Consider the following 25936-nt stretch of genomic DNA (forward strand, 5'->3'; position numbering starts at 1 on the left):
TTGTCGTACACAATATATAAGCGAAATAAACGATTACTCGGGGTTTTCTATGCCTTCTCTTCCATCTTTGAAGAGATGCGACTGCGTTCTTTGTTTCTCTCCTTCACCGTGTCTTTACCGCTCTTTGACTTGCTTTTCCGCCCCCTTCGCTTCTCTGCATGAGGGCGTTTGGCAAGCGAGGACGCGCGCCTGCACTGGCTGATCTTGGCTTCTACCAACTTTTTTTTCCTTTCAGGCGTGTATTCCTCAGGCATTAACATTCTAGGCAGCCAAGGCGGTGGGGCGAGTGGCGCACGGACCAGACGCCGTTCTATAAAGGCAGCGCCAGACAGCCCGTGTTTTCAGATTTCCTTTTCCTCTTTTCCTTTTCTTCATACTTACCTTGTTTCAGTGCTCCGAGATCAAGCATTCGGAGTACTAGTGTAGGAGGCCTGCATTGCACATCGCGGAGTCATCCTGTGCTCAATTGTCCTTCGGGGCCATTGGAGGCGGAATTTTTGATCTATTTACCTTGTGCTTTCATTGTGGGCGCAGGCTTGGACTGTGGCACGAAGAAGGCTTTGGATGGGACCTGTAGGCTCAGTGTTGGGATCAAGTGGCACTAGGGGGCGAGGCTAAGAAGAGTGGCACAGGCGCAATTGGGTAGAGCACTAAGGTGTGATTTTCGAGTATGGAGTCTTGGAGTTTCTGTCGCATTGTAGGAATGGTATTGTGCGACTCGTGGGAAGATTCGTGAGAAACATGTGGGGGGGGTCAATTTCATTGTAAAGAATTTGTTGGGTTGATACGGCCGCTTTCCACTGTCCTGGCTACCTGTAATCTTGTAATTTACGGCTGCAGCGATACTCTTGATGGCCATCGTTTGTAACCCCCCCGTAGCGCGGCGCGTCATCACAAAATTGTTGAACCTGGCAGCCCAAAATAACCAACAATAACAAATGATAAACAACAAAAGTCAGTTTTCGGGACAAAACAAAAACACGCCCACGAGAGCATGCTAAGGTTTAGCTGGCAGCTAAGGTTTTATCCCACTTATCAAACGGATTCGCGCTGACAGCCTCATTGGCCACAGGCAGCTTCCGACCCCCCCAGTTCATAAATGAAGCCACGCGATTCGCGCGCCGGCGCAGAGCACAGGTCCGCTTCTGCGCTCGGCTTTTGAGCGACTGGCCAATCAGGGCCCGGTGATGGATGGGCTAAAAAGTTGCCCTGGGATGATGTCGCGGCGCAAGGCTTGACTGTGTGTCGAGAGACGAGACAGCGGGTGGCAGTTTTGCAGAGGGAATCCCTGCTGTGGTAGCTGCAGCAGGCATAGCCCCCGCTTGGGGCTGGGGATGAAGAGCCTTGGATTGCGTCTTGTTCAGTCTGTTCTTTTTTTAGGGAATGGATTCCTTACTGCCAGATACCTACTCTGCTGATGTTGGATGCTGTGATGAGAGACTCCAACACTGCTGCTACCTGGCAGCCCAGTATGAACACGAGCACCCAAGAGGGCAGTGGTCTGGCGCTACTAATTGGTAGACTTTGCTCCGAAAGTGAGGGAGACTCGACTCCTTGACCCGTCCATTCTAATCTCTAGAGTGCTAGGGAGAGCTGCAGCGAATAGGGGCCCGCTGAGACATCGCCCAGGACCTTGATGCTGGTTCGGGATCCGGAGCGGGCAGCCCTACCAAAGTCGAGGTTTATCCGTAGTCCATGCGCTCGCCCGCTGCAAGACTCGAGGCAGTCTTCTTCGTAAAAGGAAAACATGGAAAATACATCCAAATAGAGTAATGCTGCACCGCACTGAGCAGCTCAATCTGCTGGCGCGCCCATATCCCGTTCCCCGTTCCGCTCATCTTTAATTAATCAATTTGCAAAACCCAACCATCCCAGTCGGATTATATCAAAGGCACTAACTGGGTAGGTAGCGGGCAATGGCTAAATCCGCACCCGTCTGCTCCCTACAATCAGCTGTAACCACATTATCCGCACCGCTTGCATCACTCACCCCCCGCTTGTGAAGCGCACGCCAGAAGTTTCAGAACGTGAGTCAACGCTGCAGCACCATCTGTGGCGCCGACTAGAGTCTGGCCAGCACGGTCTTCTGGTGCCTGGATACAGTGAGTGGGCGCTAAGACCGCCCCCAAGGCAAGAATGGATACTCCTAAAAGCCTATTACTTGCGAGGCGGAACTCAGTTTAAACTCACTACGGATTCATCCATCAAAGAGAGAGAAAAGGTAAACAAGTCGCAGTTTGGCAAACAAACGAAACAACCTCCCGTCCTACATGCTCTCTCTGCCTTGATATCATTTTCATAACCCTGCGACGTCTCGTTTTCCAGCATGTGGTTGACTGCTGCCTTGCCAGCCTCGGGCACAACGGCCTCTGCCTCTGCCTCTGCCAGCAGTCTCAGCATCAGGCTGCCTCTTTCGAATGGCGGCGGCTGAATCCATCCTGCTTCCGCGGCCACCTTTCGCATCGACAATGCTTCAAGCATCCGGCACCATCGCCATCATTATCAGCGTCACCACAGACGGTCCTTGCATCTCGCTCAAAATGCCCGCCACCAGCCAGCCGTGAGTTGCACTTTTTTCTCTCTCCCAAGTTTGGAGCTCGCATCACCATCCGCTCGCCTTGTCTCGCCTCAGCAGAGCATGGAGTGATGTGTGGTATTGGCCAAGGCCCCCAAACCCCCCTTTGGGATCTCACGCCGATTAACCTCGTACAGCGCACGCATACGCAGATACTACACGCATCGTCCGGATTGCACGTACCGCCGATGCTGGTGCTGATGCGACCGCTACTCTATTTCCCTTTGTATCCATCCATATCCATCCATATCCATCGATAGCGATACCGTTCCATGGCAAACGCTCGCATGCATTGCATCAGCTACCCACATCCACCTGCTTTACCCACCCGCAAACCGGCCTGCATCTGCACGCGCATACGACAAACTACCTAGACATGCCTGCACACTCTTCTTCTCTCTCGCACTCTCGCCCTCGCTCTCTTTGCATGTGCTGCCCCTTCCCCTCTCTTTCGCATCCGTCGTCAGCTGCCATCCGCCGCCGTTCGTCTGCCCCCCCTCGGCCCTCTCCTGCTCGCCTGCATCGCATCGCATCAAATCCTCCGCACAGCAAACCGAAGAGCCTCGCCCGCCCGTTGGCCACCGGCCATGACGATGCGCGCACAGCAACACGGCCGTCGCCTCAGGCACCGACGGCGCTGCGAGCGGCGCAGACGCTGCTAGCTGCCCGACACCTTGCCCGACCTGGCGCTGCAATTCGGGACAGGCCACCACTACATTCGCACCCCCCGTCGCGCGCTGCTGTTTCGCCTTTGCTCCCTTTCGGCGCCCACCAGCACCGCAGCCCATACGAGCATCGGCACAGGTACCGGCCGGGTACTCGTACACCCACGGCCCCAGTGCATGGATGGGCCTCGGACGCACACTAAAGGTCGCTATCCCACCGCCCATTCGCCGTTGGGCCTAGCGCCGCTGGCCGCTGTCGCCTGCTGAGATGATGCGTGCCGCCCTCAGCAAAGACGCAGCACAGCGCACGCACAGCACGGCGAGCGCACTAACACCAGCGTCCTAGTGCCGGACTGGAGCCCCCCTCAGAGCGTCCAGAGCACTTGGCCGCTGGCCCCGGAATCCTCGACGCCGGATTGGCCTGCGCCGCTGCGGCTGGGCTGGGCTTGGACGCTGGCGACGCTGCATGATTGGACACCCTGGCCGGTACGTACTGCCAAAGGGTGCCGCCGCACTCGTCGCTCGCGCTGCAAGCAAAGACACCCGCTCAGGTTCTGTCGCTCCTCCCCATCCTCCTCTCCTCCTCCATCCCCGTTGCCGGTGCCAGCTCTCAACGATTTGCCCTCGCCGTCCGATCAATCCCAAGGCCTGCCTGGTCCGCCGCCGCCGCCCTCTGCGCCCTCTGCCGTTGCTGCTCTCCTTTTCTTTGCCGTCGCTGCCTTTTTCCCCCCGTTCATCCCACTCTTCGCTCGTCCGCCGGCCTGCTCACGACGCCCTCCGCCAGCAATCCAGTCGCCTCCCGTCCGCTCGTGTTCGAATTTTCTCCACGGCCGAGCCCAGAAACATCCCACGCCCTTCAGTGTCCGGCCGTTACCCTCGACGCGTATGAAAACCACCCACCGCCGTGCTCGTGAATCTCGCCTTCTCTTCAATCCCGTCCTCGCCTTTTTCTCCCACTAACGCCTCGACGCCCAGACCTCTGCCTCCTCGAGCCAATCCTCACGCCACGAGCCTCAGACTGCACAGACGCCGCCTGCCGCCTGCCCAGGCCTCGACTGCGATATCCCTCCCGCACCGGCGTATGACGCGGCCGGTCGCGATCTCCAGCCGCTCTACGCTCCAACCGTCCCGTTTGGCGCGCGTCCTGACCGGCGCCGTCATGCTCCCAAGACCGCGACAATAATCAATCCACGCATCTCTTGCGACATCCGTTACCCTGCGTGGTCCTCCCTTGGACTATGACGGACAAGCCAGCTCCGCTGTCGACGCAAGCCGCAGTTCCCAGTCCGGCCAACCACCTCGCGCCCGTGGGCCCAACCGCCCCCGATCATGTCGCTCACAAGATCGAGGCGCCAGAGGAAGAGCCGTACACCATCAAGTGTATCTGCAACTTCTCCGACGATGACGGAAACACAATATACTGCGAGACGTGCGACACATGGCAGCACATCGACTGCTTCTACCCCGAGAACAGGGAGGAGGCCATTCGAGAGGACTTTTCTCATTCGTGTGCCGACTGCCAGCCCCGACCGCTGAATCGCCAAAAGGCCATTGAACGCACCCTGGGGCTGAGGCCTTCAATCGTGGAGCCGGAGAGCATCGACAAGAAACCGAAGCGACTCCCCTCCAAGAGCCACAAGAAGAAGAAGCCCAGCGATGCTCATTTTAATGGGACTCATGGCCCTTTGGAAGGCAGCAAGCACGGCCACAATGGCGACCACCACCCTACTCCTGCCAAGAAGTCAAAAACCTCTCATCGACCCTCCTTGTCCGTGAGCTCCCAGCCTTCCAAGCGAAGCCCTTCTTATGGGAACAACAACCGGACGAATCCCACACATCCACCGAGTCCTGCCACCACTCCTCCCGACCTCCCTGACGATTTTACAATTCACCACTACTCCGAGGGCTTCTGCTCTCTCTACAACGATGTACCCGACAGACAAAATAATGGCTTTGCCAGTCTCGCCATTCCTACCGCCTTGATGCGATGGCTGGATTCGTCCTCTGCGCTGGAAAAGGAAGTCGGCCGGAGACGCTCCGAGATCTTCCAAGACGCCCTGCCCGCCCTCGAGAGAAAACGTCCAAAGCTCGAGGTCAAGGATGCCACTCAGTCGCTCGACAACGGTACCACCCTTCGATGGCGGTCTCTCAAATCGACATCCTCGATCGAAAAGGATGTGCCTCTCATCGAATTAAATGGCGAGATTGGCTTTCAAAAAGATTATTGCGCCGAAGGCGATAATCTGTGGGGCGATATTTCATCCCCTCTCCCCTTTGTCTTCTTCCATCCCATCCTACCGCTTTACATCGACACGAGGAAAGAGGGCTCTATAGCCCGCTTCGCCCGACGGAGCTGCAAGCCCAACGCTCAACTAGACACTTTCCTCACCGGCGGATCAGAATACCATTTCTGGCTGGTCAGCGACCGGTACATACCCCCCCAACGAGCAGATTACCCTGCCGTGGGACTTTCGCCTGGAAAAAAGCGTCTGCCAGCGCTGGCTACACCTGTTGGGCCTCAGCGATGACGATAGCGCCGTGCAAGACGAGTTTGAGCTAGACGAATCTGAATACACGGCCATCTCTAATTGGATCGACCGGATATTGTCAGAATATGGAGGCTGCGCGTGCGATCAGGATAATAACTGTGCCTTCGCCCGCTTCCATCGACACTATCTCTACGGCAAGAGCCAATCTCGCGGCATCAGGAAAAGATCGCGTAATAAGAAGGCCCATACCATTTCTCCCACCAGCACCGGTCATGCCACGAATAGTCGTGCCGCTAGTGAAGGTCACCTCGACGACCAGGCCGACCGCGAAGGTCGGGATGGTCGGGAAGGTCGAGAAGGATCGGTTGCAGCGCGGAGTAAGCCCTCTAGTAGAGACAGGACTCCGCTGCGCCAAGGCTCCTTTGATCAGCTAGGAATATTGACGGAGCCTACAGATCGCGATAAGCGCAAGGTAGCAATGGTAGAAGACTCCTTCCGGCGTATGGAGCAGGAACAGCAGCAGCCTCCGAGGAAGAAGAAGAGACTATCAGACGGAACGACTGTATCGACATCATCCAAGACGAAATCAAGGACCGGCTCTACCCCCCATATTGGTAGCTATGCCGACGCCGGCACCACTGCCAGGAGCAAATCCGGCTCCCCCGCCAGCTCCAGATCGCCGAATCTTGGGACCCAATCCAAGTCGTCAGTTTCACACCGAGAACCGTCAGAAGCAGCACACAGGCAATCCTCGGCATCGCCTCGCCCCCTCTACTGCGATATGGGTATTCAGACCGACCCAGTAGAAGACGAGTGGTTCAGCGCATTACAAAACATGCCATGCCGCAAGAAGAAGATCATTCCGCTTTCCAAGCGACTTCTCAACAGCCGGTACAAAGCACGTGCTGAAGAGAACCGAAAGCGGTCAACGCCCTCGCGCCCTTCGAGCGTCGATGCAATGGACGTTGATGCCACTGAAGCTGAACAGCAGCCAAAAATTTCAACCTTGGAAGTCGAAATGCAACCCGAAAAACAACACGCTCCGCCTTCTCCAGCTTCTACCAAAGATGTTGATACAGAACTGCCTGACGCGCCACCTCCACCTTTGTCTCATTCTCAAGAGGCGCCAGCCGTTGAAAAAGAGCCTGCAGAGGAGCCTACAAAGGAGCCTACAAAGGAGCCTACAAAGGAGCCTACAAAAGAGCCTGCTGTAAAGGAGCCTGCAAAGGAGCCGTTAAACGAACCTTTAAAAGAAAATACAGAGGAGCCTTTGAAAGAGTCTCCGAAAGGGCTTGTGACAGAATCTTTGAAGGAGTCTCCAAAGGAACCCATCAAGGCACCTGCAGTGGAATCAGAACAGGCGGCAGAAAAAGAGCCTGTCAACGAACCTGTAACGGAATCCATAAAGGAATCCGTAAAGGAGGAGCCGCCTGCTACAGAAGAACCATTTGCCAAGGAGCAGCCTGCTAAAGAAGAGCCCGCCAAAGAGGAGCCTACCAAGGAACCTACCAAGGAGCCTACCAAAACGGAGCCTACCAAAGAGCTTCCTACCAAGGAGCTTCCTACCAAGGAACTTATCAAAGAGGCTCAGACTATCCCCATGAAGATCAAGGCCCCAGAGTTGAGAGTCCAAATGCCTACCGCTTCCGTGCTAGATTCTTCAACAGCTCCTCCAACGACCACCACACCTTCATCTGCAACCAGCTCTGTTGTGCAATCGGCAATTCTCTCTGGCAGTCTACCGAGTCCATTCGGCTCAGCTGTCAATGGGGCAGTGGCCACTCCCAGTCCAATCAAGAAAAAATTAAGCCTTAGTGACTACAAGAGCAGGATGAGCAAGGCCGCTGCAAAGCCTTCACTCAGCCTCATCTCTACAAAGTCGAGTCTCTCTGAGGCAGACGAGATCAAGCTGGAGAATCCCATAGAGCCAGCAGCTATCGAAAAGGTTGAGAGCGCAGTGGCCCCCTCCGCTCCGGCGGCCACCACTAACGGGCACGCATAAACCATGAAAGACAAAAGTGTTATATGTACTATTCCATGTTGTTACAACCCAGAATATGCGATTGAACGTGTACTGCGTTCAAACAAGATGAAAAAGAATTACTGCGGCAAGCCTAAAAAAAGGGCTGGAGTTTGTGCAATTTTTATATAAGGCAAATGGGCTTCTCGGACGTTGCTCACTGCTACTTCTCTCTTGTTCTATTTTTTTTTCTCGGTTCTATTTATAGGCGTTCAAGGGGGGAAAGGGAAGATTGGAATTGAGATTTGGCGCCTAGGAAGATTCCAAGCCGCAAGGCCGACGCAAGGAGTTCACCCGTTATCTTGAATCCTTGATCCGGCCTGGCTTTTGGAGGTTACACTGGTCAAGGGAGCGAGTCAAAAGGCATCTTTCGCAATGCAACGCTCCGGATATACACAAAAATGGAGTCTGCTGGACATTAGGGCCCGGGGAATATTTTCCTGCTCTTTTTTTTTTTTTTTATCATATTTTCTTTTTATTTCTTTTTTCAAGAGGAGGGGCGTGCTATTTCAGGACATAGCTGATTTTCTCCCACCACATTTTTTTTTTTTTTTAAGAAAAAAACCTAGGACTTATTTTGGAGTCCTGTGTACTTTTATCACTATTATGATTTTTAACTGGATGAGTGGAAGGATGGGAGGGAAAGGGTTTAGGCCTGATAGGATTGACGGCCGAATTGCCCTTTGGTTTTTGGGTGGTTTTTGGGCTGAGACGACGACATGTGAAATAATTGATGCAGATGTTTCGCTTTTTTTTTTTCACGCTTGGGTTTTTGAACAACGCTTGTTCCTGTGACAGAGAGTTACAATAGGTATTTTTTTTTCCTCCAAGAAATCGAGTTCAAAGTATGAGATAGTCAGATAGAACTATTTGAACAAAAAACCACACGAGTCTTTTGGACGAGATATTTTCATTTGAATTTTTCTTTTTCTCTTTTCCCTGTGCACCTGTTAGGTACAGAATGGAACGTGTGTGCACACACAACTGTGGATGTTGTTGCGTTTATCTCCCCTTTGAGTTTACGAGACTTGTTTAGCCACTTGCGAGGTAACTCAATTTTTTTTCATCGTTGGTTGTAAATTTCCATCTTTTGGATAACTTTCAAACCGCTACGTAGAAGAAACCTATGTCTATCTGATCTTATTTTTCCTGCTGGGTATCTTACACACAAACCTGACAATAGAAATGAAAAAAAAAAAAAAAACGCAAAACTAAATGGTACATATGACACCAAAAAAAAAAAAAAAAAAAAGACTTAGAATCTCTTTTAATGCTGTCCTGTGCTGCCCCAGTTGTCTTCCTTAAAGATTAATAGTGCAAGCTTATGCCTGACAAACAAGCCAAACAGACCAACGCCGAGCTGCAGCATTGTCACTTCCAAGGCGAGGCGGTTTTCCTTGAGGGGCCCGCGCCAGACGAGCCATAGGTTGAGGAGAGTGAGGTTGCTCGTTTCGACAAAGAGGCCCTTTTCGTCTGTTGTGGCTTTGAGGAGGCGCAGGCGGTGCAGGAAGAGCAATGCCTGGCCGACTAGAGGATGGGGTTGTCGATCGGGACTCCAGGGCGTGACGGAGGGTTCCATGAGACCGGTGCGGGCGTTGAATTTCGGGAGGCGGTGGCGCGGACAGGGGATGAGGCCGAAGATTTGGGGGCACGAGTAGAGGAAGTTGAAGAGCTGCGGGACGAGGAGCAGGCCGAGCGTCTTGGAGAAGTGGCCGAGGATGCCGACGACGGCGAAGACCATTCCCGAGAAGTAGCAGTAGGTGTCGCCGACAAAGACCTTTGCCGGGTACCAGTTGTGGTAGAGCAGCGCGCAGGAGACGCCGATCCAGGGGAGCAGCAGGTAGAGCGAGAAGAGGTGCGAGTCGGTGGCCGGGTGCGGGTAGGGCGTGAAGAGGTAGAGGCAGTCGTTGAAGGCGATGAGGAGGGAGACGACGATGCACTGGGAGACCTCGATGCCGTTGATGCCGGCGAACATGTTGATGCTCTGCGGGCAGAACATGGCGACGCAGGCCATGTAGACGTAGTAGAGGGCGCCGAGGTCGAAGAGCTCGCCGAGGTAGGGCTGCAGCTGGACGGGGATGACGATGGACGTGACGTCGAAGTCGACAAAGTAGACGACGAGGAGCGGGATGGAGGCCAGGCCGGGGATCCACCACTTGTGTCGCCAGCGGATGTCGAAGAGGTCGTCGCCGATGCCGAGCAGGGCGATGGTCTGGAGCGAGATGATGGCGCCGAGGTAGGACGCGAGCTACAAGTCGTGAAATGGTGAGTATCTGGTGGTGAAGTCGGGAACGAGGAACATTCTCACCTTGTTGTGGGGGAAGCGATGCAGGAAACGCCCCTCGTTGGCGTGCTGGATCTGGATCTCAACCACCACATCGCGATTTCCGCCTCCACTCGTCGCCGCAACAATATCCTTGTAAAAGGGAAACGGGATGAAGATGATGACGGTGATGAGATACACGGCGGCGCACACCGCGCCCATGCATTCCGGGATCTCGCCGCCGTTGGCCTTGCTCAGGTCGCGCCCCCGGAAGCCAGCCTTGATAAACGTCGGCCCGAGCCAGCGGATCATGGCGTAGCAGAGCGAAAAGGCCACGAGCGAGAGCGCCAGCGACGCAATGAGGGGCTCGCCATCGCCGTGGAAGGTGTTTGCGAGGATGGCGAGCGAGGCGCCCGAGAGGGAGACGAGGCTGAGCGTTTCGGTGCGGGAGAGCTCTGTCGCGGAGGAGCTGGGCGAGCCGGCGACGGTCATGGTTTTTTTTGGGGGAGAGGCGGTGTTATATGTAGGTGGATTGGATTATTGGCATGGTTCGGTTTGACGAGGGATCGTTGTGTGCGTTAGGAGGTTTTGATGCATGTATGTATCCAGCTCCTGTTCAACCCAGCCGTCGCAGAGGATTTGGGAGGAAGAGAAAACTAGTCGTCAAATCGTCGCATGGAGAAAGGTCGCGTTGAATGAGATTATGAGGTGATGGAGAATGAAGGGGTGGGGCATAGAAGAATAGGAGGAGGCAGAATTAGCAGCAAGGAGAAACAAACAAAACCACAATGCTGATGCTGATGCTGATGCTCTGTTCTGCCACGTTGATGGCTAAACAAACGAGTTGAAGCCAGCATGTCGCAAAGCCGAAAGTGGCGTTTCGTCATTGCCAGGGGAGGGGTGTGCACGTGCAAGACCCGTCAATTGCTGGGGGTGTGCAGAGTAAGAATGCTTGGGACGTAAGATGGGATGAAACATTGATGCAATCAACCGTTGTAATTAAATTTCTATATATGATTAGCAGCTATTCAATTTGACCAATTTCTCAGTCATAACTACAATCGTTAAATTTCATCAGATTAGCCCTGGCCATGTAAGAGCGGCTCAAGCCTCTCATGCGCCATATATATCCCTCTGTATATTGAATACCATTACCAAGACGCTGTGGTCTTTACCTGGATCAACTGCAAGTGCAAAAAGACTCAAGCTCAAATAGCACTGCCATCTGCCAATGCGCAATTCTTTGCGTGTTAAAAAAAAACCAGGGTATCAACGGCCGTCGCCGTGTGCAAACATGTTCCCCATCTAAAAGCAGGTCATCATAATTGTGTTGTTTGTTTGTTTGGTTGCTCGAATCTTTTGCAATAGTAATCCTTATAAATCCATCTCTTTCTAAACCAATTCCCACTTGGCGACATACGCCCAAGCCATTCCAACCTTGCCTTTCTTGGAGAGAAACTGCTGAGCGGTCACGCCCCGTGCGTCTTGACCATCCATAGACGTCAGTTGCAACACCATGACCGATTGGCCCGGAGCGCCGAGATCGCGAGCATTGACATCGGCCCAGTGCCAGTAGCCATCCGTCTCAATCGGGATGATGTCGTCTTTGCGGCCGTCGACGCCATGGAACTGAAGTAGGAACAAAGGAGGCTTTCCACGGCCATTCTTTTCTGATTTCCAGTGCTCGCAGATTTTTGAGAACTGGAACCGAACGGTCTCGCCACTGTATACAGATATTTCCTTGGACGCAGGTTCGATTGAATCTTCGGCAATGCCCTCTTGGCCACAGTTGCCAAATACTTCCACAGGCGGGCCCTGAGAACGGCCAATGATGTATTCGTCCCAAGTAATGGTGCGGCCATCCTCTCGGAATTGGTGCCTGCCATCAGAGGGGAAATGGGAGTTGCCGAACCGGTGGCCGCTGTTGGTAAACTGAACGGGGCTGAATTCTTTCTTGAACAAGTTGTTATTTCCACAAATGTGGCCGGCTCCCCAGCAGGCATCGAGCAGCCTCCAAACGCCGCCATCAACTCTGACGGCATTCCATGCGTGGCCACTCGGATCAGCTGGCGGCGGTCTTTCTCCCTTTTTCAAGGCAGTGTATCCGTAGCCTTTGCCATGGCCGCCAACAACAATGCACTCCAAGCCTGCCTTGTTGGCGATTGCCTTGTATGTCTCCGCATAGCCCTGGCAAACGGCTGCACCGTATAGTATGGTATTTTCAGGTGTCTGGCCCCTGATGTTGCCGCTGAAAAAGGCTTTTGTATCATACGCAATGTTGTGGTGGAACCATGTGAAGATGGCCCTGGCCTTGTCGTTATACGAGGGGAATGGATCACATAGTGCGCGGGCAAGATATCCCACAGGGTCATTCCGGGGTAGTCCCTCTCTGGGGTACTGGGCGGCGACATCATCAGGTCCGCTCCAATCTCTGCATACCCAACAATCGTTGGTCACAGCGGGAGGAGCTGGTGATGCCCGAGATGACATGGCCTGGATCTGGGAGACGGATGGTCGAGAGGCCATTGGGACAGGAGGCGGAGCGTCATCAGCAGCGGCAGCAATCTTGGGCCTCGGTGGCATTCGTGGGGGCTGATCTGGTTGAGTCGCAGATCCAAAGCCCCGGATTTGAACAGTCACAGGGGCGGACTTTTGCGTCGGCCTTGGTGTCGGTCTCGGTATGGATTCAGTACTTGCAGAGGCCTGGGGCCTGGCTGGTCTCGATGGTTGTCTAGGAGGGAGACCAGGTCTAGCCTCTTTGGCGGCGGCCTGCCTCGCCGCAGCCTCTTCTTTGGCCTTTGCTTCCAATTCTCGCCTGGTGGGTGGCAAAGGAGGCAGATCAGCCATGTCCGTCACGGGTGGCAGCTTATGCACGATGGTGCCGTTGGATCCATTGCTCGTGGTAGAGGAAATTGTCTTGGTCAATGACAGAGACGACATGGTGGACTGCATCGAGGCTTCGGATGACGCAGAGTTACGTCGGCCCGAGGGCTTGGGAACCGTAATTGTCGACGTTCGCCGCGGCGGCAGCGCAGGCGACGCCTGGAAAGATGCAGTCCTCGACGGCAAAGGAGGAGGCCCAGAAGCATCTGCAGCGTTCTGGGTGTTCCGACGAGGGAGAGGGGGCGGTGCATCAACATTTGGCTTGGGTCTCGGAGGCATTCGCGGTGCAGCCTCATGTGCCGAGCTGGTGATGGTCACGACGGGAGCCGTGAGGCTTCGTCCCTGGGCTTCGGCAGAAGGGCGCCCAGGAGGAGGAGGCGGCGGCGGCTTCTTGCGAGCAGCTTCAGGGGTGCCAACGCTGCTGAAGTTCTTTTGCTTGTTCAACGCAGCTATCCGCTCTGCCAGCGTGTTAAACTGGGGTTCTTCGGTGTCTGCCATGCTGTCGACTCTCTCTCTAGTATCAACAGTTTTCTTGGCTGTATTTTTATCCTCGCTTAGTCTCTCTTCCTTTCCAAATTCCTATTGTCCAAAGTGTTCAGACCGACAACCGTTGGACAAGGTGGCGAATCGAGCTCAGGTCTAGCAGCTGCAGTAGCTCAAGAGCTTGGCAGCAAAACGAACGGATGCGTTTTCGACTTGCATGCAGAAACGAAAGAAGAGAATAGAAATGGGATTCGCTGCTCCCCTTCTATAGCTAATCCATTCAATGAGCGACGAGACAAAGAGCAAACGCAAGAAGAGAAGAGGGGGTGATTGGAAGGATTGTCGATGGTTTATAACGAAAAGGTGGCCAAGCAAAAAGTGCGTGCATTAGCTGGTTTGAAAATGCCGACTAGGGACGGAACCAGGTGTTTGCTCTGCTCTGCACAGCCCACTTGGCCGCTCGCATGTCGTCAGTACCAGCTGGGCGGTGGTATTAATAGCCACCGTGCGAGGTACTGGCTACAGCGGCTGGCTTTTGGGTGCCGTGCACGCTGGCGTCCGAGTCCAGCTGCTGCAGAGGCGCCGTTTTTAGGCAGATGCGGCTCCACAGCATGCAGCTTTTGTAAAGAGATTGAGAGAAATGCTAGCATCAATGCGAATACACGGTCCAGCAGGCCATATAAAGACAGCAGACAGGCAAGACCTGGCAAGGCAAGGCCACGGCTCAAAACGCGCTGTTTTGGTGGGCAAACTACCTACCTGGGTCTAAGCTATGGGGGCGGCTAAAGCAGGAGATGTGGCGCGATATGGCCAGGCCCGCTCGGCAATTGCCTAACCCGGCCGTTGAGGCTACGGCATGTAATCGATACGGACGCTGTTGGAGGATTCTGGGGTTGTCTTGGGTAGTACCTCGGGCAGGGTTTGTGAGTGGAATGAGGAGTTTTGGGAGCATTGGATGGGTCTGCGTGGTCTGCGTGCTATTGATTGGCCCCGCATTGTTTGTTGGCTCGACGTGCATTAGTTGATGATATACTTGTACAGATTTTGGGAGGAGTTGATGGGGTCCAGGCAACCGAGCGGGTTGTGAATGACTCACTGGCTTTGATGCCCACGGCAGTTCATGGAGAAGTGCGTATTGATTTACAATTTCTCATCTGAATATTATCATACTTGATTTTACAATTGTGATCCGGGAGACGGATATACGAATTTATAGTAACATCACATATATTGATGAACTAAACTTCATATCGCCACTTATGAGCGGAAGGCCATCTTCTCAAACACATTCACAGATGGGGTATCATTCAAACTAGTCATATGGTATCATGTAACAAATACAACCAACACATAGTAAAACTGCCAACCGGGAACCTGTTCGTGAGAGCATCTAAAGACTTCGCCGCTGCACCCAGCCCTGCCAGGATAACGGCCATGTGTTTGGAACAAGCTCCGTCGTGATTTGCGCGCTTCTTCAGCTACGCCGCTGCCTCCGACCCTGTCAGGTTAACGACCATGTTGCAAGACGAGCCCAATTCACGAGACGCAAGGAGTCAATATAACTGAATGACTGCCCGCTGCCCCCAGCCCTGCCAGGTTAACGGGCATGCCTTCCAGTCAACTCATACTCAGTCACAGACCCCCGTGATTGAATCATCTCACCCTCGGCACTATACATGCCATACCATCATCGCCTAAATGCCACAACTTACAATTAGAATCCCGTCTGGATGATCGTTTTGAACGCAAAAATGCCTTGGGAGCAGGTGAAAGTGCTCCCTCTTGTGGCTTATTCTTCTTTCTTTTGTTTTTGCCCTCTTCCAAAGGCCGTCTCCGTTTTCTTTGAGGTGGTATTGTGTCACGTTTTCGGAGGGGTGGAGGAGAGAATATTCTGTAGGGGCTGATTGTAGAGTGCCTTGCTTGGCCAGGGCTGACAGCTGAGAACCGATTTGGCTCTTCTTTGCTTAAATCCCGTACAATGCTTGGCCATGGCTCCGAGTCTGAATCCTGCTCCGAGTCTGAATGCCTTAAAATGGGTATAGGGTGCTGTGCTTGTTCAAGACTAGCAGTTGGGATTTCTTGTTCATCGCCTTCAGCCGCGTCGCTATCGGAAAGTTCTGGGCTTGGCAATGGGTTTGGTTCATCAGCTGGCATGTTGTCCTCGTTGTAACTCTCGTTATATGCTTTTTCAGATAATGAAAAAAATTATGGTATGACCGCAAGCATTCCTCATTAAACCACACTGGCTTTCCTTTGCTTGGAATATCTTGAACGCTTGGCCATAGCTCAAAGCCTGAATTCTGCTCCTGCTCTGGATCCTGCTCTGAGTCTGAACCCTGCTCTGAGTCTGAATCCTGCTCAGAGTCTGAATGCCTCAAAATAGGTATAGGGTGCTGTGTTTGTTCAGGACTAGTAGTCGGGATTTCTTGTTCATCGCCTTCAGCCGCGTCGCTATCGGAAAGTTCTGGGCTTGGGTTTAATTCATCAGCTAGCATGTTGTCCTCGTTGTAACTCTCGTTGTATGCTTTTTCAGATAATAAAAAATTATGGTATGACCGCAAGCATTCCTCGTTAAACCACACTGGCTTTCCTTTGCTTAGAATATCATGGACACCTGGCCACAGCTCAGGGCCTGAATTCCGCTCCTGCTCCGGATCTGGCGGTTCGCTCGAATTTTTGCGAGCCCGTTTTATTTCTACTTCCTCGAGTGTGTCGGACTGAGGATCCGTTGTTCTCTTTCGTTTTGTGCGTGGCTCCGGATTCGCTAGCGGTAAAGGCAACGAGTCAAGCGCATGAGTGTCGGAAATCTGTTCGTCGGGATTAACTTGGTGATGCAGCCTGGCCTTTTCACCCGGCAAGGGAGTTTCGCTAATGAATCTCCGTTTCGCCATGGTGTCTTTTTCGGTTAAGTTTTATCTCGGGTTCCAGCAATGTGTATTATGGAGATATTGTAGGATGTTGCGGGTTTGTTGCTGCGTGATGAACGTGGGCTGCTGTGTTGAAGTTGCACGTCGTTGCTTTGGCAAGAGGGGCGGTAAGAGAGCTATGTACGATTACGTGATAACAATGGATCACTTAATGCATTGTGACAAGCAAGGGTTAGTGATATCAGGAAACCAGGCGATACAGAAGCATATTTGGTTGAAACAAAAAGAAAGAAAGAAAGTTATGTGCAGGTATTATATGAGCATACCATGGATGAGATACATGTATAGTGGCTTAATGGAGCTGATGAGATGTCCAACGTCTAATGTACCATCAAATCACACTCGTATGGACTCTTTGGTGATTTATCAGTCCCGGAGCTCTGTTTGGTTGAACCACTGTATACGAATAGATTGCTAAAAACACCAGTAGGTTTCAATGCTGATTTGCCTGTTAAAGGCTTGTCGATTCCTTTGTTTTCGAGCGGCATTGATGCACAAGCTGCCTGGGCATGCATCTCTTCTCATTACTAATGCGTACCACTGGTACTTCTCACTTGGCGCTATAATTATATCAGAATTTATATAGGCCTTCGTTGTGCCAGCCTCTTACTCGAGACCAAGAACCTGCTAGCCTGTAAGATAGTCTTGCTCTCTCAACGAGGTCCGGCATCTTCAAGAACAATGAAGGACTATTTTACCGGCGACTTTATGACGGCACTTTGCATTTGTACATCTCATTGCTGACAATGTGCGATAATCCTCGAGTTATGGCAGTAAGTAGGTGTCACCACAACAATATTGGCAGCATAAGCTGATTCAATTGGTGCTACTGCTAGTAACATGGCGCCCATATTATTGGCTTCGGCCGCGCAGGTGTCCGGCTCGTGCTCGTGCGTGTTTCCCCTCAGAAACGCCCAGGCTAGCGAACAGCCAAGCGGTTCCAGCACCCACACCCCATAATTACAGGGCCATGAGGGCCAAACTCTGCAGCCCTTAGCGCCAACCAGCAGCCAGCGCCGCCTAAATGGGCTCCTCCACCCCGCTGAGCCGGCCCCTCTACCCGCCCAAGGGTGGCCCATCATGGGCGACTTTCTTCATCCTCTCCCCACTTTGCTTCCGTCCACCTGCCGCTCCCGACTCAAGTCAGTCAATCAGTCAATCAATCCAATCCAATCCAGCCAACCAGCCCCAGCCCCAGAAGCTTCGGCGCTGGTGCCAGACGGGAAAAGGAAACGCAACAAACCCTGAGCGCAAGGCCGAAATCCGCTCAGGCCGCCTTGCTCGTCGTGCTCGCAACGTGGCGCTGGCCTCGGTTTGGCTGGAGTTTAACCTTTGCCTCTTGTCGCAACCTCTACATCATATCATACCGAAGCATCGGGTTATCAGCCAGCGTTAGGTACTATCAATATCGTCATCAGCGTCCGGCCAGCATCAGCGTCCGACCAGTATCAGCATCCACGTCCTCCGCGGCACCAATTCTCTTGGCCTGTGCTGCTGTACGGCCTAGTCAGCAGCTGAGCAAACGGACTTTGCGTGCTCTTCGCTGCCAGATCCCATCGACCATCTACAAACGGCTTCCGAGGCTAACCCTCCTCCCCATCGTCGTCTGCCGCGCTGACGAGTGCGCTTCGCTCCGTCTCGTCTTCGTCGCCCTCTCGCCCGCCTGCTGCTGCTCCACCAGCAATCCATCATGGCTTCGAGCACTGCCGGCGACGAGATGGTGACAGCCGCGTGCAAGAAGCAGCGACTCTTGTTCGTCGATTTGCCCCCGGAAGCTCAGCGCGAGATCATATCACATGTATGCGTCCCTTGGTAGATTTTCTTTCTACTTCCCTGAGATGAAGCAAAAAGCCATCCGTGAACCTCATACTTACTGATTCGTCCTCTCATCTAGTGCTCACAAAGCGATCTGATTTGCCTCGCTCTCGTCTCGCGACACTTCCACGAACTCGCCTCGGCCCAGCTCTACAAAAACTTCCACATCATCTTTCCCGACGATGACGACCTCAGCTTTGACTCTTCTATTGACGGTCTTGCTAGCGGCCTTAATACGTTCACCACGAGCAATTATGACTATGCGAAACACCTAAGAGACTTGTCCATGGACACTCTCAGTGCGGGTCTCAAGGGTGAAGCTTCTTATCAGTCGTATTTGTATTCCGCTAGTTGTGGGAAATTTCTAAACACCCTTTTACATCTTACTCTTCGACGAGCCAGGTCTCTAGAAGTTTTTCGGTGAGTTTGCGCATCTCCGCCCTACATTCGGCTATCCCAGGATGTTTGTCTGAGTCCAGGCGTGGGAGTGAGACATACTAAATATTATGGGTATTCTCTTGCAGATGGAACATTCGTGTAGAATTAAGCCGGCCCGTCTACCGCGAGCTGCATCGAATAACTTCGCTCAAGAAGCTACATATTCGAATGCAGGCAGGAGAATCTTACTACATGCAACCACCACCGCTGCCAGTCTCTTCCGACATCCACCCTCAGCCAAGTACGACAAATCCTTGGGGAAGCATCCCGCCGCTTGCTCCCCTTTCTCTGCTGCCGCCGCCGCCGCCGCATCCGGGACATACCCTGCCTGTGCTGGGCGGACCTCCGCCCGCTCTGATGCCACCGTCATACAAATCAGCGCTTAAGAACAACGTCGGAAAGCATACAGACGGTACGAAAGAGCCCTCCATCTTTTCAGGGTTCAAAAATCTCAAAAGTCTAAGCATCTTGGATATCGACAACCTTGATATCGTGAGCGAGCTCAGTACTTGTATCAAGAATTCAAGCTGGACGCTCAATGAGCTTCAACTATCATTGTCCGATGCTTTAGCGAACCAGGCGCGTAAGCCTTCACCCGGTTCCGACGCAGACGATTCAGACGTTGAGGGTGAATTCCAAATTGATCCCACCATCCAGAACAACAGCAGTATGAACGACATTGACTATGACACCATCGGCCCCGTCAGAGCGTTTCGAGCCCAAGAAGAGCGAAAGCTCCAGGAGTCGATGCTTGGTAGAATACTCGAGCTGTACCCCCAGCCATCTAACACACGGCCCAAAGCAGAGAATGATCAAGCTAGTCAAAAAACCGCTAAGAAGGATGCAAAAAAACCACCATTGACTGCTAAAGAGGCCGCTAGAGAGGCCCTCATCGAAGCCATAAAGAACCTCGAATCCCGATATATTGGTGGGCCATCTCGATTATCAGATCGGCAAGAGATCCTTGACACTATGGCGGAGGCTGCGAGGGACTACGTAGATAATATTGACCCGTCCGGACAGATTATAGAAGCGCTAAATGCCTCTAACGGAGATGCTCCAGCCATCACAGGGGAGGGTGTATACCAGGGCGAATCTTCAGGCTCAGGCTCAGGCTCAGGCTCAGGCTCAGGCTCAGGCTCGAAAACACCTGTCGAGGCCGTTTCTGCTGAGGAAGCTGGGGAAATTCTCGCTACCACGGCAGACGACTTGGTAAAATCCGACCAAACTTCGTCTGTCAAAATGGCCAAGAAGCGGAACGGCGACTTTTTCCCGGAGGATATTGATATCGCGTATGTAGATGACATTGGCGATGCATTTGAAGAAACAGAAGACTCAACCCCTTCAACTGCGGTCGAGGAAAATCCCGCGGACGAGTCTAGTTCCGGGAAAGAGCCTCAGCAACGCAATTCTTCCACTGATTCGGCGACTCCTACGCCCGCAGTTGATGCTGCTGCAATTGACGCCGCTGTAATCGATGCTGCTGGAATACCAAGCAAGGCAACTGAAATTCAGACCGAAACTCAGCCCAAGACAACTGAAAAGACCAAAAAGCTTGCTTCTGCGACGGCAGCAAAGGTCAATCTCGAGAGTCTAATGGACAAGCTCGGCTCGTTCCGAGACCGATCAAAAGCCATCGGAAAACGAATTGATGATATGCGTGCCCAGGGTTCAGTGATGGACCAGGTGCTGATCAAAGACGTCGACGAGCAGTCTACAAGCTTTAGTGCCATGGTTACCGACATCAATAATGAGTTCCGGATAGTCGAGGAGGAGCTGGACAAGGTAGAGCGTCAAGTCACGGCTATCAACCGTACGAGCGCGAGAGATTATATCCGCAGAACAAGAGGGTTGACGCTTTCTTCTCTAAGCATCTATCTCGTGCCCGTCAAGGCATCAGTTTTATCACGGTCACTTAATTTGTCCTGTCTCAAGCAGCTGACCCTTCTCAACGTCGGCAACCAAGTGCCCATCTGGAGTCTTCTCGCCAAAGAGAACAGACAGCGGCCTCTTGGGCTGAGAAGCATCTTCACTGATCATGTAAGTGAGGCGTTTCTCACTTTTGCATCTCAGCTCGAAGTGATACACGAGCTCTTTCTACTGGAACGCGACGCCAAGAGTAAGCCCGAAAGCTTTGCGCCGCGAGGGTCAACGATTATGGATCAGATTAGACGGCTTGTGCTCAAGAAGCACATTCGCAACCTTAGGCGACTGATGATCAGGGATGAATCTACTGGACCTAATTGGGACTGCAATGAGAAGACCATGGTCCTTATTTGCACTCAAGGGCGGAATCTTAAGGAGTTGGCGCTGAGTATGAATATCCACGCTCTGGTAAGTATAGAAAGGAAGATGATGAAGATGAAGAAAACAGAAGCTAACTTTTGACAGCATGTTTTTATGCAATATGTTTCTGGGCTTGTCAATCTGCTGGCCATTAACATCATTCACTTTCGCAGTCACGATGCCTGCATGTCGGTTATGCGAGAAATCCTAAGGTTCACCGTAGACAATCTATCACACCACCCCGGGCTCAAGTTAGAATGGATCGCGATGGAAGGTGATCGCGTATATCGAGTGGTCAGGCCAAACCAAGAAACCGATGATACCCCGAATGAACAAAGCAATAGCAAGCGAGCGAAGGGCAAGGGCACGGCTGCTCCGGTCAATGGCTTAGGTTCTGGTCCCGGTTCTGATCTACACAATCCTTTCTCCATCGACCTGGCCTCGGAAAGTGATGGCGAAGATGCAGACATCAACGTGGGTACCCACCTGCGATTCAAGACAATTGGGCCTCTGCGGTTTTATGACGTCTGGGGAATAAAGATATTTGAAAAGGAGATACAAAGCGGGAGATTATAATCGGTTTTGAATTGCTTTCTTTTGTTATATTAATAGTAACTGGTGTTAGCAATAAAATAACAGCGTCATCAAAGACCTTTAATATTTTTGTATAATATTTCATGATGCAAGGCGTGTATTAGTGCCTGTACACCACCCTTTGTCGCCGGCGACAAAGTTGGATGAAAGAATACCTTGTCCACTGGAAGATGAAGGAAAATAATGGCCCGTTTCAACAGCGTTGTTTTATGTAGTGTCTGTACATCATCTTTTGTCGCCAACAAACAAAGTTGAAAGAAAAACACCTTGTTCACGGAAAAATGAAGCGTCACAGAAGAACGCGAGCATCTTTGGGATAAAGTCATATCTTGGGGTATATAAGTTGCCAAAAGATCAACCAGATATCGTCCTGATGTTTCAACATCAACGACAACCATTTCCCCTTTCAAACAGAATCAGACGCTGGAAAACTCGATTGAAGCAAGTCTCCGTACCTACTTACAAGCCCACATACCACAAGATGGACGCGAAAAACACTCCTCGGCGGTTGTGCCCTCACATTGAAGACCGGGACATTGAGCGCAAAGAATTCCGCGATCAGTTCAACAGAGAGCTTGCAGAGCGCAAGTCATGGGACGAGGAGGAACGGTTGGAGGAGCAGCGCAGGAAGATGGAAGGAGAGGCTTCTAAAGACGAGAGAGATGGGTAGAGGAGGAGTTGTGGATAGCTAATTGCTTTCCTTCTTTTTTTTCCTTCTTCTTTTCTATTTTCCCTTTGTTCAGCATGGATGGTACACATATGAGAGTTGGCTAGCAATAGAACATCATTCTTTTTTCTTTATCAACTTGGAACCTGCTGTGAAATTATGCGGTTGTATAAATTTGTAGGGTAGTTGAATTAAGGCCATCCAGAACCGTACTATATTCAGGATCCAGCCTATCATGGATAGATTAACGCCATCTAAATCCCTTGGCATAAGCACTATAGAAGCTGAGTAAGGAAAAATGATATAGTTTATCCATTGTACATGTATATTCTATTGACTATGTCAGTTATATCGCCAAGTTGTTTTACATGTATTGATTGCACCGGGGCAAGCTGTGTGGCAATCATGCCAGCTCTCTTCTCTCTGATCGAAAGATGACCAGCAGGAGGCTTTCAGTTGAGGGATCTCTGCCGTGTCATGAGGTAATAGCCCCAAGGCGATTATCGGTTCCTAGTAATAGTAACAGAGCTATTTATAAATCGAGGCTGAATTGGTCGACGTTCCGGATTCTCATCCCTTGAGTTCCACATTTCTATAAGCGTGCATAGATAGGTATCTACCATTCTCTCACATGTTATGAACGAAGCTGAAGGGTTGAACCACCCCCAAGACCCGGAAAGCTGAAAGAACTAGCCTGCTGTGGCGCCGAATATTCAAGAGTCGAGACCCCAACGGTTCGAAAGATGGGAAAAGGCCCAGATCAGGTTTGGCTTGCAGGCTGTGACGTATAATATTGCCCCCCCCCCCCCTGCTTTCGGGAAGAAGACGAAGAAGAAGAAGAAGGGGTGAGACACTGCATCAGAGACATGGTTTCTTTTCTTTGCTTTTTTTAATTTGCTGCGTGGCAACCCTGCCGCTGGATGCGGAGAAGTATTGGCAGGAGGATTTGGTGGCGCAGCTAGCCGAGATCCGTTTCATGGCTTTTCAACTATCTCGTTGGGGGCCTGATAAGCTCGTAGGCGATTAACTGGAACATGCGCATGACTTGATGCCGGCAGTAGTACGAAGCAGCAGATAGTAGTTCTTTAGTAAAAACTGGGATTCTCGGAATGTTTTACTCCGCACTTATACCGCCCTGCCTTTGGAGTATACACTTGGCGCAAATTCACACAAAGGAAGCCCTCAGCTCTGGTAACACTGGCGAGCTTGGCCATGGGGTTCTATTTCTGAGCTCAGCATGGCATTCCATTCGGTGACAATGGGAAGCGTAGGACCCGGTGTTTGGTAGATACTAGTCGTGTGCTTGTTTGTGGCAATGCCGAGACAGCACGGACTACGGCGTGTCTCGCCCTCTTGAAGCCTAGTGGAAGACGCTTGTGTGCATTGAAGTCATGCATTCATGGCCTAGAAGATTTGTCACTCGATATATGCCTCTGTATCTTGGCTGGGATAGTATCACTGCATGCACTCCAGCTGTATGCATGTGTGTTAAACTGTAAGTACTATACCATAGCATCCTCACTCCCATCAAGGCTCCCATGTGATCGGAAATGCACCCGCAACGCCATCACTGGCACCACGCCAGACTGCGCCAAGTCTGGTGTCACGGATCCCGCCGCCACGGTACCCGCGCAAGCAATCGACGGGCTGCTTCTGGAAATCTACAGCATTGGATGTACATACTTGTAGGATACGAAGATACCACGCGAGGGCCACAGCCAAATGCGCCAAACGCGCCGCCATTGCCATTATTTCAACCGGGCTGTGTAAGTACCTTGTACAGGGGCTTCGGCAGCGTTTTACACCCCCCTTCTCAATTGGGCAATACCCAACGCTCAGGGCTTCGCTCTAACCTGGTGCTGTCTGGTCCATGGAGAAGGAGCCTTCCCGGCTTCTTGCCGTTGACCTATTTTTTTCTTTTTTAGGCTACGCGGATGCCCGCTTTGTCCATTCGATGGTTTCCTGGTTCCTCTCTTTTCATCTCTCTCTCTTTATCTCTCTCTCTCTTCTGTCTCTCTTCTTTCACCGACCATCTTAAATCCTTAATCTTTGGCTGTCAGTGTCGCTTGCTCGACTTTGAATCTCACCACTACTCTTTTCTTTTACTACACAGACAAGCGTTACGAGCCCCACAGCCCTCCGACGTCACCATTCTCCCTCAACCGTCAATATGGATCAGCTTCTCACCAATCTCTGGACAAGAGGTGGTTGGTTTCGAGCCTTTACACCACCTTGCCCTGCTGCCAACGATAGCATCACCTCTGCTCACAATGATTTGCCCAAGGGAGCTCCCATCCTCAACGTCTCATCAGATGTTCTGCTCCTCATTGGAGACTATTTGGATGCTTCGGAGCTTCTTTGCCTCAAGCTTGCTTGTCGAAGCACGTATGCGCTGTTCCCGCAGACTTACAAGACAATGCTCCCTAGCCAAAAGAAACAGCTGCTCCCCCCTCATCGAAAAGGATCCCCTGGGCAGAGGGACCTTCTACTGTGCCCCCTGCAACAAGTTACACGCTTTTCAGCAAACCACTGGACCTGCTTCAGAATTAGAACACACCGAAGAGAAACGCAGGCATGGCAAATGTTCGGGTCGAGATCGATTCTCCCCCCTCAACAACCCCTTTGGCCTCAGCTACGCCCATGCCAGGCTGGCTGTGAACCGTCACTTGTACGGCGCCGAACACGGCATCCCGCTGGCCAATTTGTGTCTTGAACACAGCGAACAGCGAGACGGGACCACCATCAAATGTTCAACTTCGGCCAAGATGATGGATGGAGAGCTGTTCTTGCAGCGCACTTACGTCTTCGCTGTGGCTGAGACTGATGTGGCCGCTTTCCGCAAGTGTACTGGCGCGCGCGACTTCAAGCTGTGCGAGCACACTTCGTTCTTTTCCGGCTCTTCGGCCTTTCGCCAATACATTCCAGAGCTGCAGCAGAAGCCACTTACTGGCGGCCATGACTTGGTGCCCTGCCGCGAGGCTCCTGGATCCTGTGGCTTATGTCTGATGGACTATGACATCACAATCGAGCCTTGCACACTTGCAGACAGCGGCATCAAGTCGTGGAGAATCGTCATCAGAGCCATTCACCAGCTCGGCGACTGCCGCTCTCCCGAAGACTGGAAATGGGCACGGTTCACTGAGGCTTGCCGACCGCATCTCTTCTTCCCGAACCGACCTAATCGTCGCGGGTCGGCTTACAACCCTGGCATGGTCCAGAAGCGATGGGCCGACGACGAGAGGGAGGCCTGTGCAGTGCTGGACGGACGAGAGTCCAATAGAGGCTTGTTCGGCTTGTCGTTTCTCACCTAAGCGGCCTTGTACGACAAAGAAGTGCAAGTAGCCATGGCTGCTTTCGCTTTGTCGGAATGCTGCGCACGTTGCTAGGCATGAAACACGTGCGGATGCAACAATTACACAAAAGACACCCGGTGTTACCGCAGCTCTGGGGCTCAGCGAGCACATTCATGTACAAATTTCAAATCATGCGACCACGATACACGCAATCCTGCGGCTAAATATGCCGACAATAGATTTTTCCACTTACTTTTTTCTTCTCTTTCTTATCTTGAGCCCTTATTGTGGGAGTGGCGTCGGATTCTCGGGTAGCATTTTGCAAAGGGAGCGTACGGAGCGATATGAAGTCTTATCTTTTTCCGGCCAAAAATGACATCCTCATCCGGATATGGGGATACTTCTGTCTGCCTGTTTTATTCTTTTACGGCCTTGGCGCGTTATTGATCCTTTCATTCGCTGGTACGACATGGGACTGGGCGTCTTTTATTCGGGATTGGAATTTGAGCTGTCATGATTATAACGACCTTGTTATTAC

General features: G+C 52.1%; 10 protein-coding genes across 10 annotated transcripts; 7 read left to right on the plus strand and 3 right to left on the minus strand.

Moving 5' to 3' along the window:
- Positions 1-2468: 2468 nt before the first annotated feature.
- TrAtP1_001256 (uncharacterized protein) lies at positions 2469-4423 on the plus strand (the record flags this gene model as incomplete). Its single annotated transcript, XM_066110909.1, has 2 exons — positions 2469-2560; positions 4216-4423. The coding sequence occupies 2 exons, from the start codon at positions 2469-2471 to the stop codon at positions 4421-4423; spliced, it is 300 nt and encodes a 99-aa protein (XP_065966982.1).
- Positions 4424-4478: 55 nt separating this feature from the next.
- TrAtP1_001257 (uncharacterized protein) lies at positions 4479-5768 on the plus strand (the record flags this gene model as incomplete). Its single annotated transcript, XM_066110910.1, has 1 exon — positions 4479-5768. One exon carries the CDS (start codon positions 4479-4481, stop codon positions 5766-5768), a length of 1290 nt encoding a protein of 429 aa, XP_065966983.1.
- A 439-nt stretch (positions 5769-6207) lies between these two features.
- TrAtP1_001258 (uncharacterized protein) lies at positions 6208-8652 on the plus strand (the record flags this gene model as incomplete). The annotated part of the gene is made up of 1 exon (XM_066110911.1): positions 6208-8652. One exon carries the CDS (start codon positions 6208-6210, stop codon positions 7729-7731), a length of 1524 nt encoding a protein of 507 aa, XP_065966984.1. The 3' UTR covers positions 7732-8652.
- A 110-nt stretch (positions 8653-8762) lies between these two features.
- Positions 8763-10844, minus strand: TrAtP1_001259 (uncharacterized protein). Its single transcript, XM_014086187.2, has 2 exons — positions 10058-10844; positions 8763-9997 (listed from the first exon to the last, which is right to left on the minus strand). Exons 1-2 carry the CDS (start codon positions 10502-10504, stop codon positions 9017-9019), a joined length of 1428 nt encoding a protein of 475 aa, XP_013941662.1. The 5' UTR covers positions 10505-10844; the 3' UTR covers positions 8763-9016.
- Positions 10845-11404: 560 nt separating this feature from the next.
- TrAtP1_001260 (uncharacterized protein) lies at positions 11405-13393 on the minus strand (the record flags this gene model as incomplete). Its single annotated transcript, XM_066110912.1, has 1 exon — positions 11405-13393. The coding sequence occupies one exon, from the start codon at positions 13391-13393 to the stop codon at positions 11405-11407; it is 1989 nt and encodes a 662-aa protein (XP_065966985.1).
- Positions 13394-15405: 2012 nt separating this feature from the next.
- On the minus strand, positions 15406-16269 carry TrAtP1_001261 (uncharacterized protein; the record flags this gene model as incomplete). The annotated part of the gene is made up of 1 exon (XM_014086185.2): positions 15406-16269. The coding sequence occupies one exon, from the start codon at positions 16267-16269 to the stop codon at positions 15406-15408; it is 864 nt and encodes a 287-aa protein (XP_013941660.2).
- A 1060-nt stretch (positions 16270-17329) lies between these two features.
- Positions 17330-17701, plus strand: TrAtP1_001262 (uncharacterized protein; the record flags this gene model as incomplete). Its single annotated transcript, XM_066110913.1, has 1 exon — positions 17330-17701. The coding sequence occupies one exon, from the start codon at positions 17330-17332 to the stop codon at positions 17699-17701; it is 372 nt and encodes a 123-aa protein (XP_065966986.1).
- A 294-nt stretch (positions 17702-17995) lies between these two features.
- TrAtP1_001263 (uncharacterized protein) lies at positions 17996-21502 on the plus strand (the record flags this gene model as incomplete). Its single annotated transcript, XM_014086184.2, has 4 exons — positions 17996-18103; positions 18200-18540; positions 18645-20892; positions 20950-21502. 4 exons carry the CDS (start codon positions 17996-17998, stop codon positions 21418-21420), a joined length of 3168 nt encoding a protein of 1055 aa, XP_013941659.2. The 3' UTR covers positions 21421-21502.
- Positions 21503-21919: 417 nt separating this feature from the next.
- Positions 21920-22108, plus strand: TrAtP1_001264 (uncharacterized protein; the record flags this gene model as incomplete). Its single annotated transcript, XM_014086183.2, has 1 exon — positions 21920-22108. One exon carries the CDS (start codon positions 21920-21922, stop codon positions 22106-22108), a length of 189 nt encoding a protein of 62 aa, XP_013941658.2.
- Positions 22109-24275: 2167 nt separating this feature from the next.
- Positions 24276-25416, plus strand: TrAtP1_001265 (uncharacterized protein; the record flags this gene model as incomplete). The annotated part of the gene is made up of 2 exons (XM_066110914.1): positions 24276-24490; positions 24546-25416. 2 exons carry the CDS (start codon positions 24276-24278, stop codon positions 25414-25416), a joined length of 1086 nt encoding a protein of 361 aa, XP_065966987.1.
- Between the last annotated feature and the right edge of the window lie 520 nt (positions 25417-25936).

Source organism: Trichoderma atroviride, chromosome 1, assembly GCF_020647795.1.
Source record: "Trichoderma atroviride chromosome 1, complete sequence".
Taxonomy (NCBI): Eukaryota; Fungi; Ascomycota; class Sordariomycetes; order Hypocreales; family Hypocreaceae; genus Trichoderma; species Trichoderma atroviride.

Coding starts and splice junctions, on each gene's coding strand:
- TrAtP1_001259 (XM_014086187.2), bottom strand. CDS start 10,504: ATGACCGTCGCCGGCTCGCCCAGCTCCTCCGCGACAGAGCTCTCCCGC. Junction 9,998..10,057: donor ATCGCTTCCCCCACAACAAG/GTGAGAATGTTC, acceptor CACGACTTGTAG/CTCGCGTCCTACCTCGGCGC.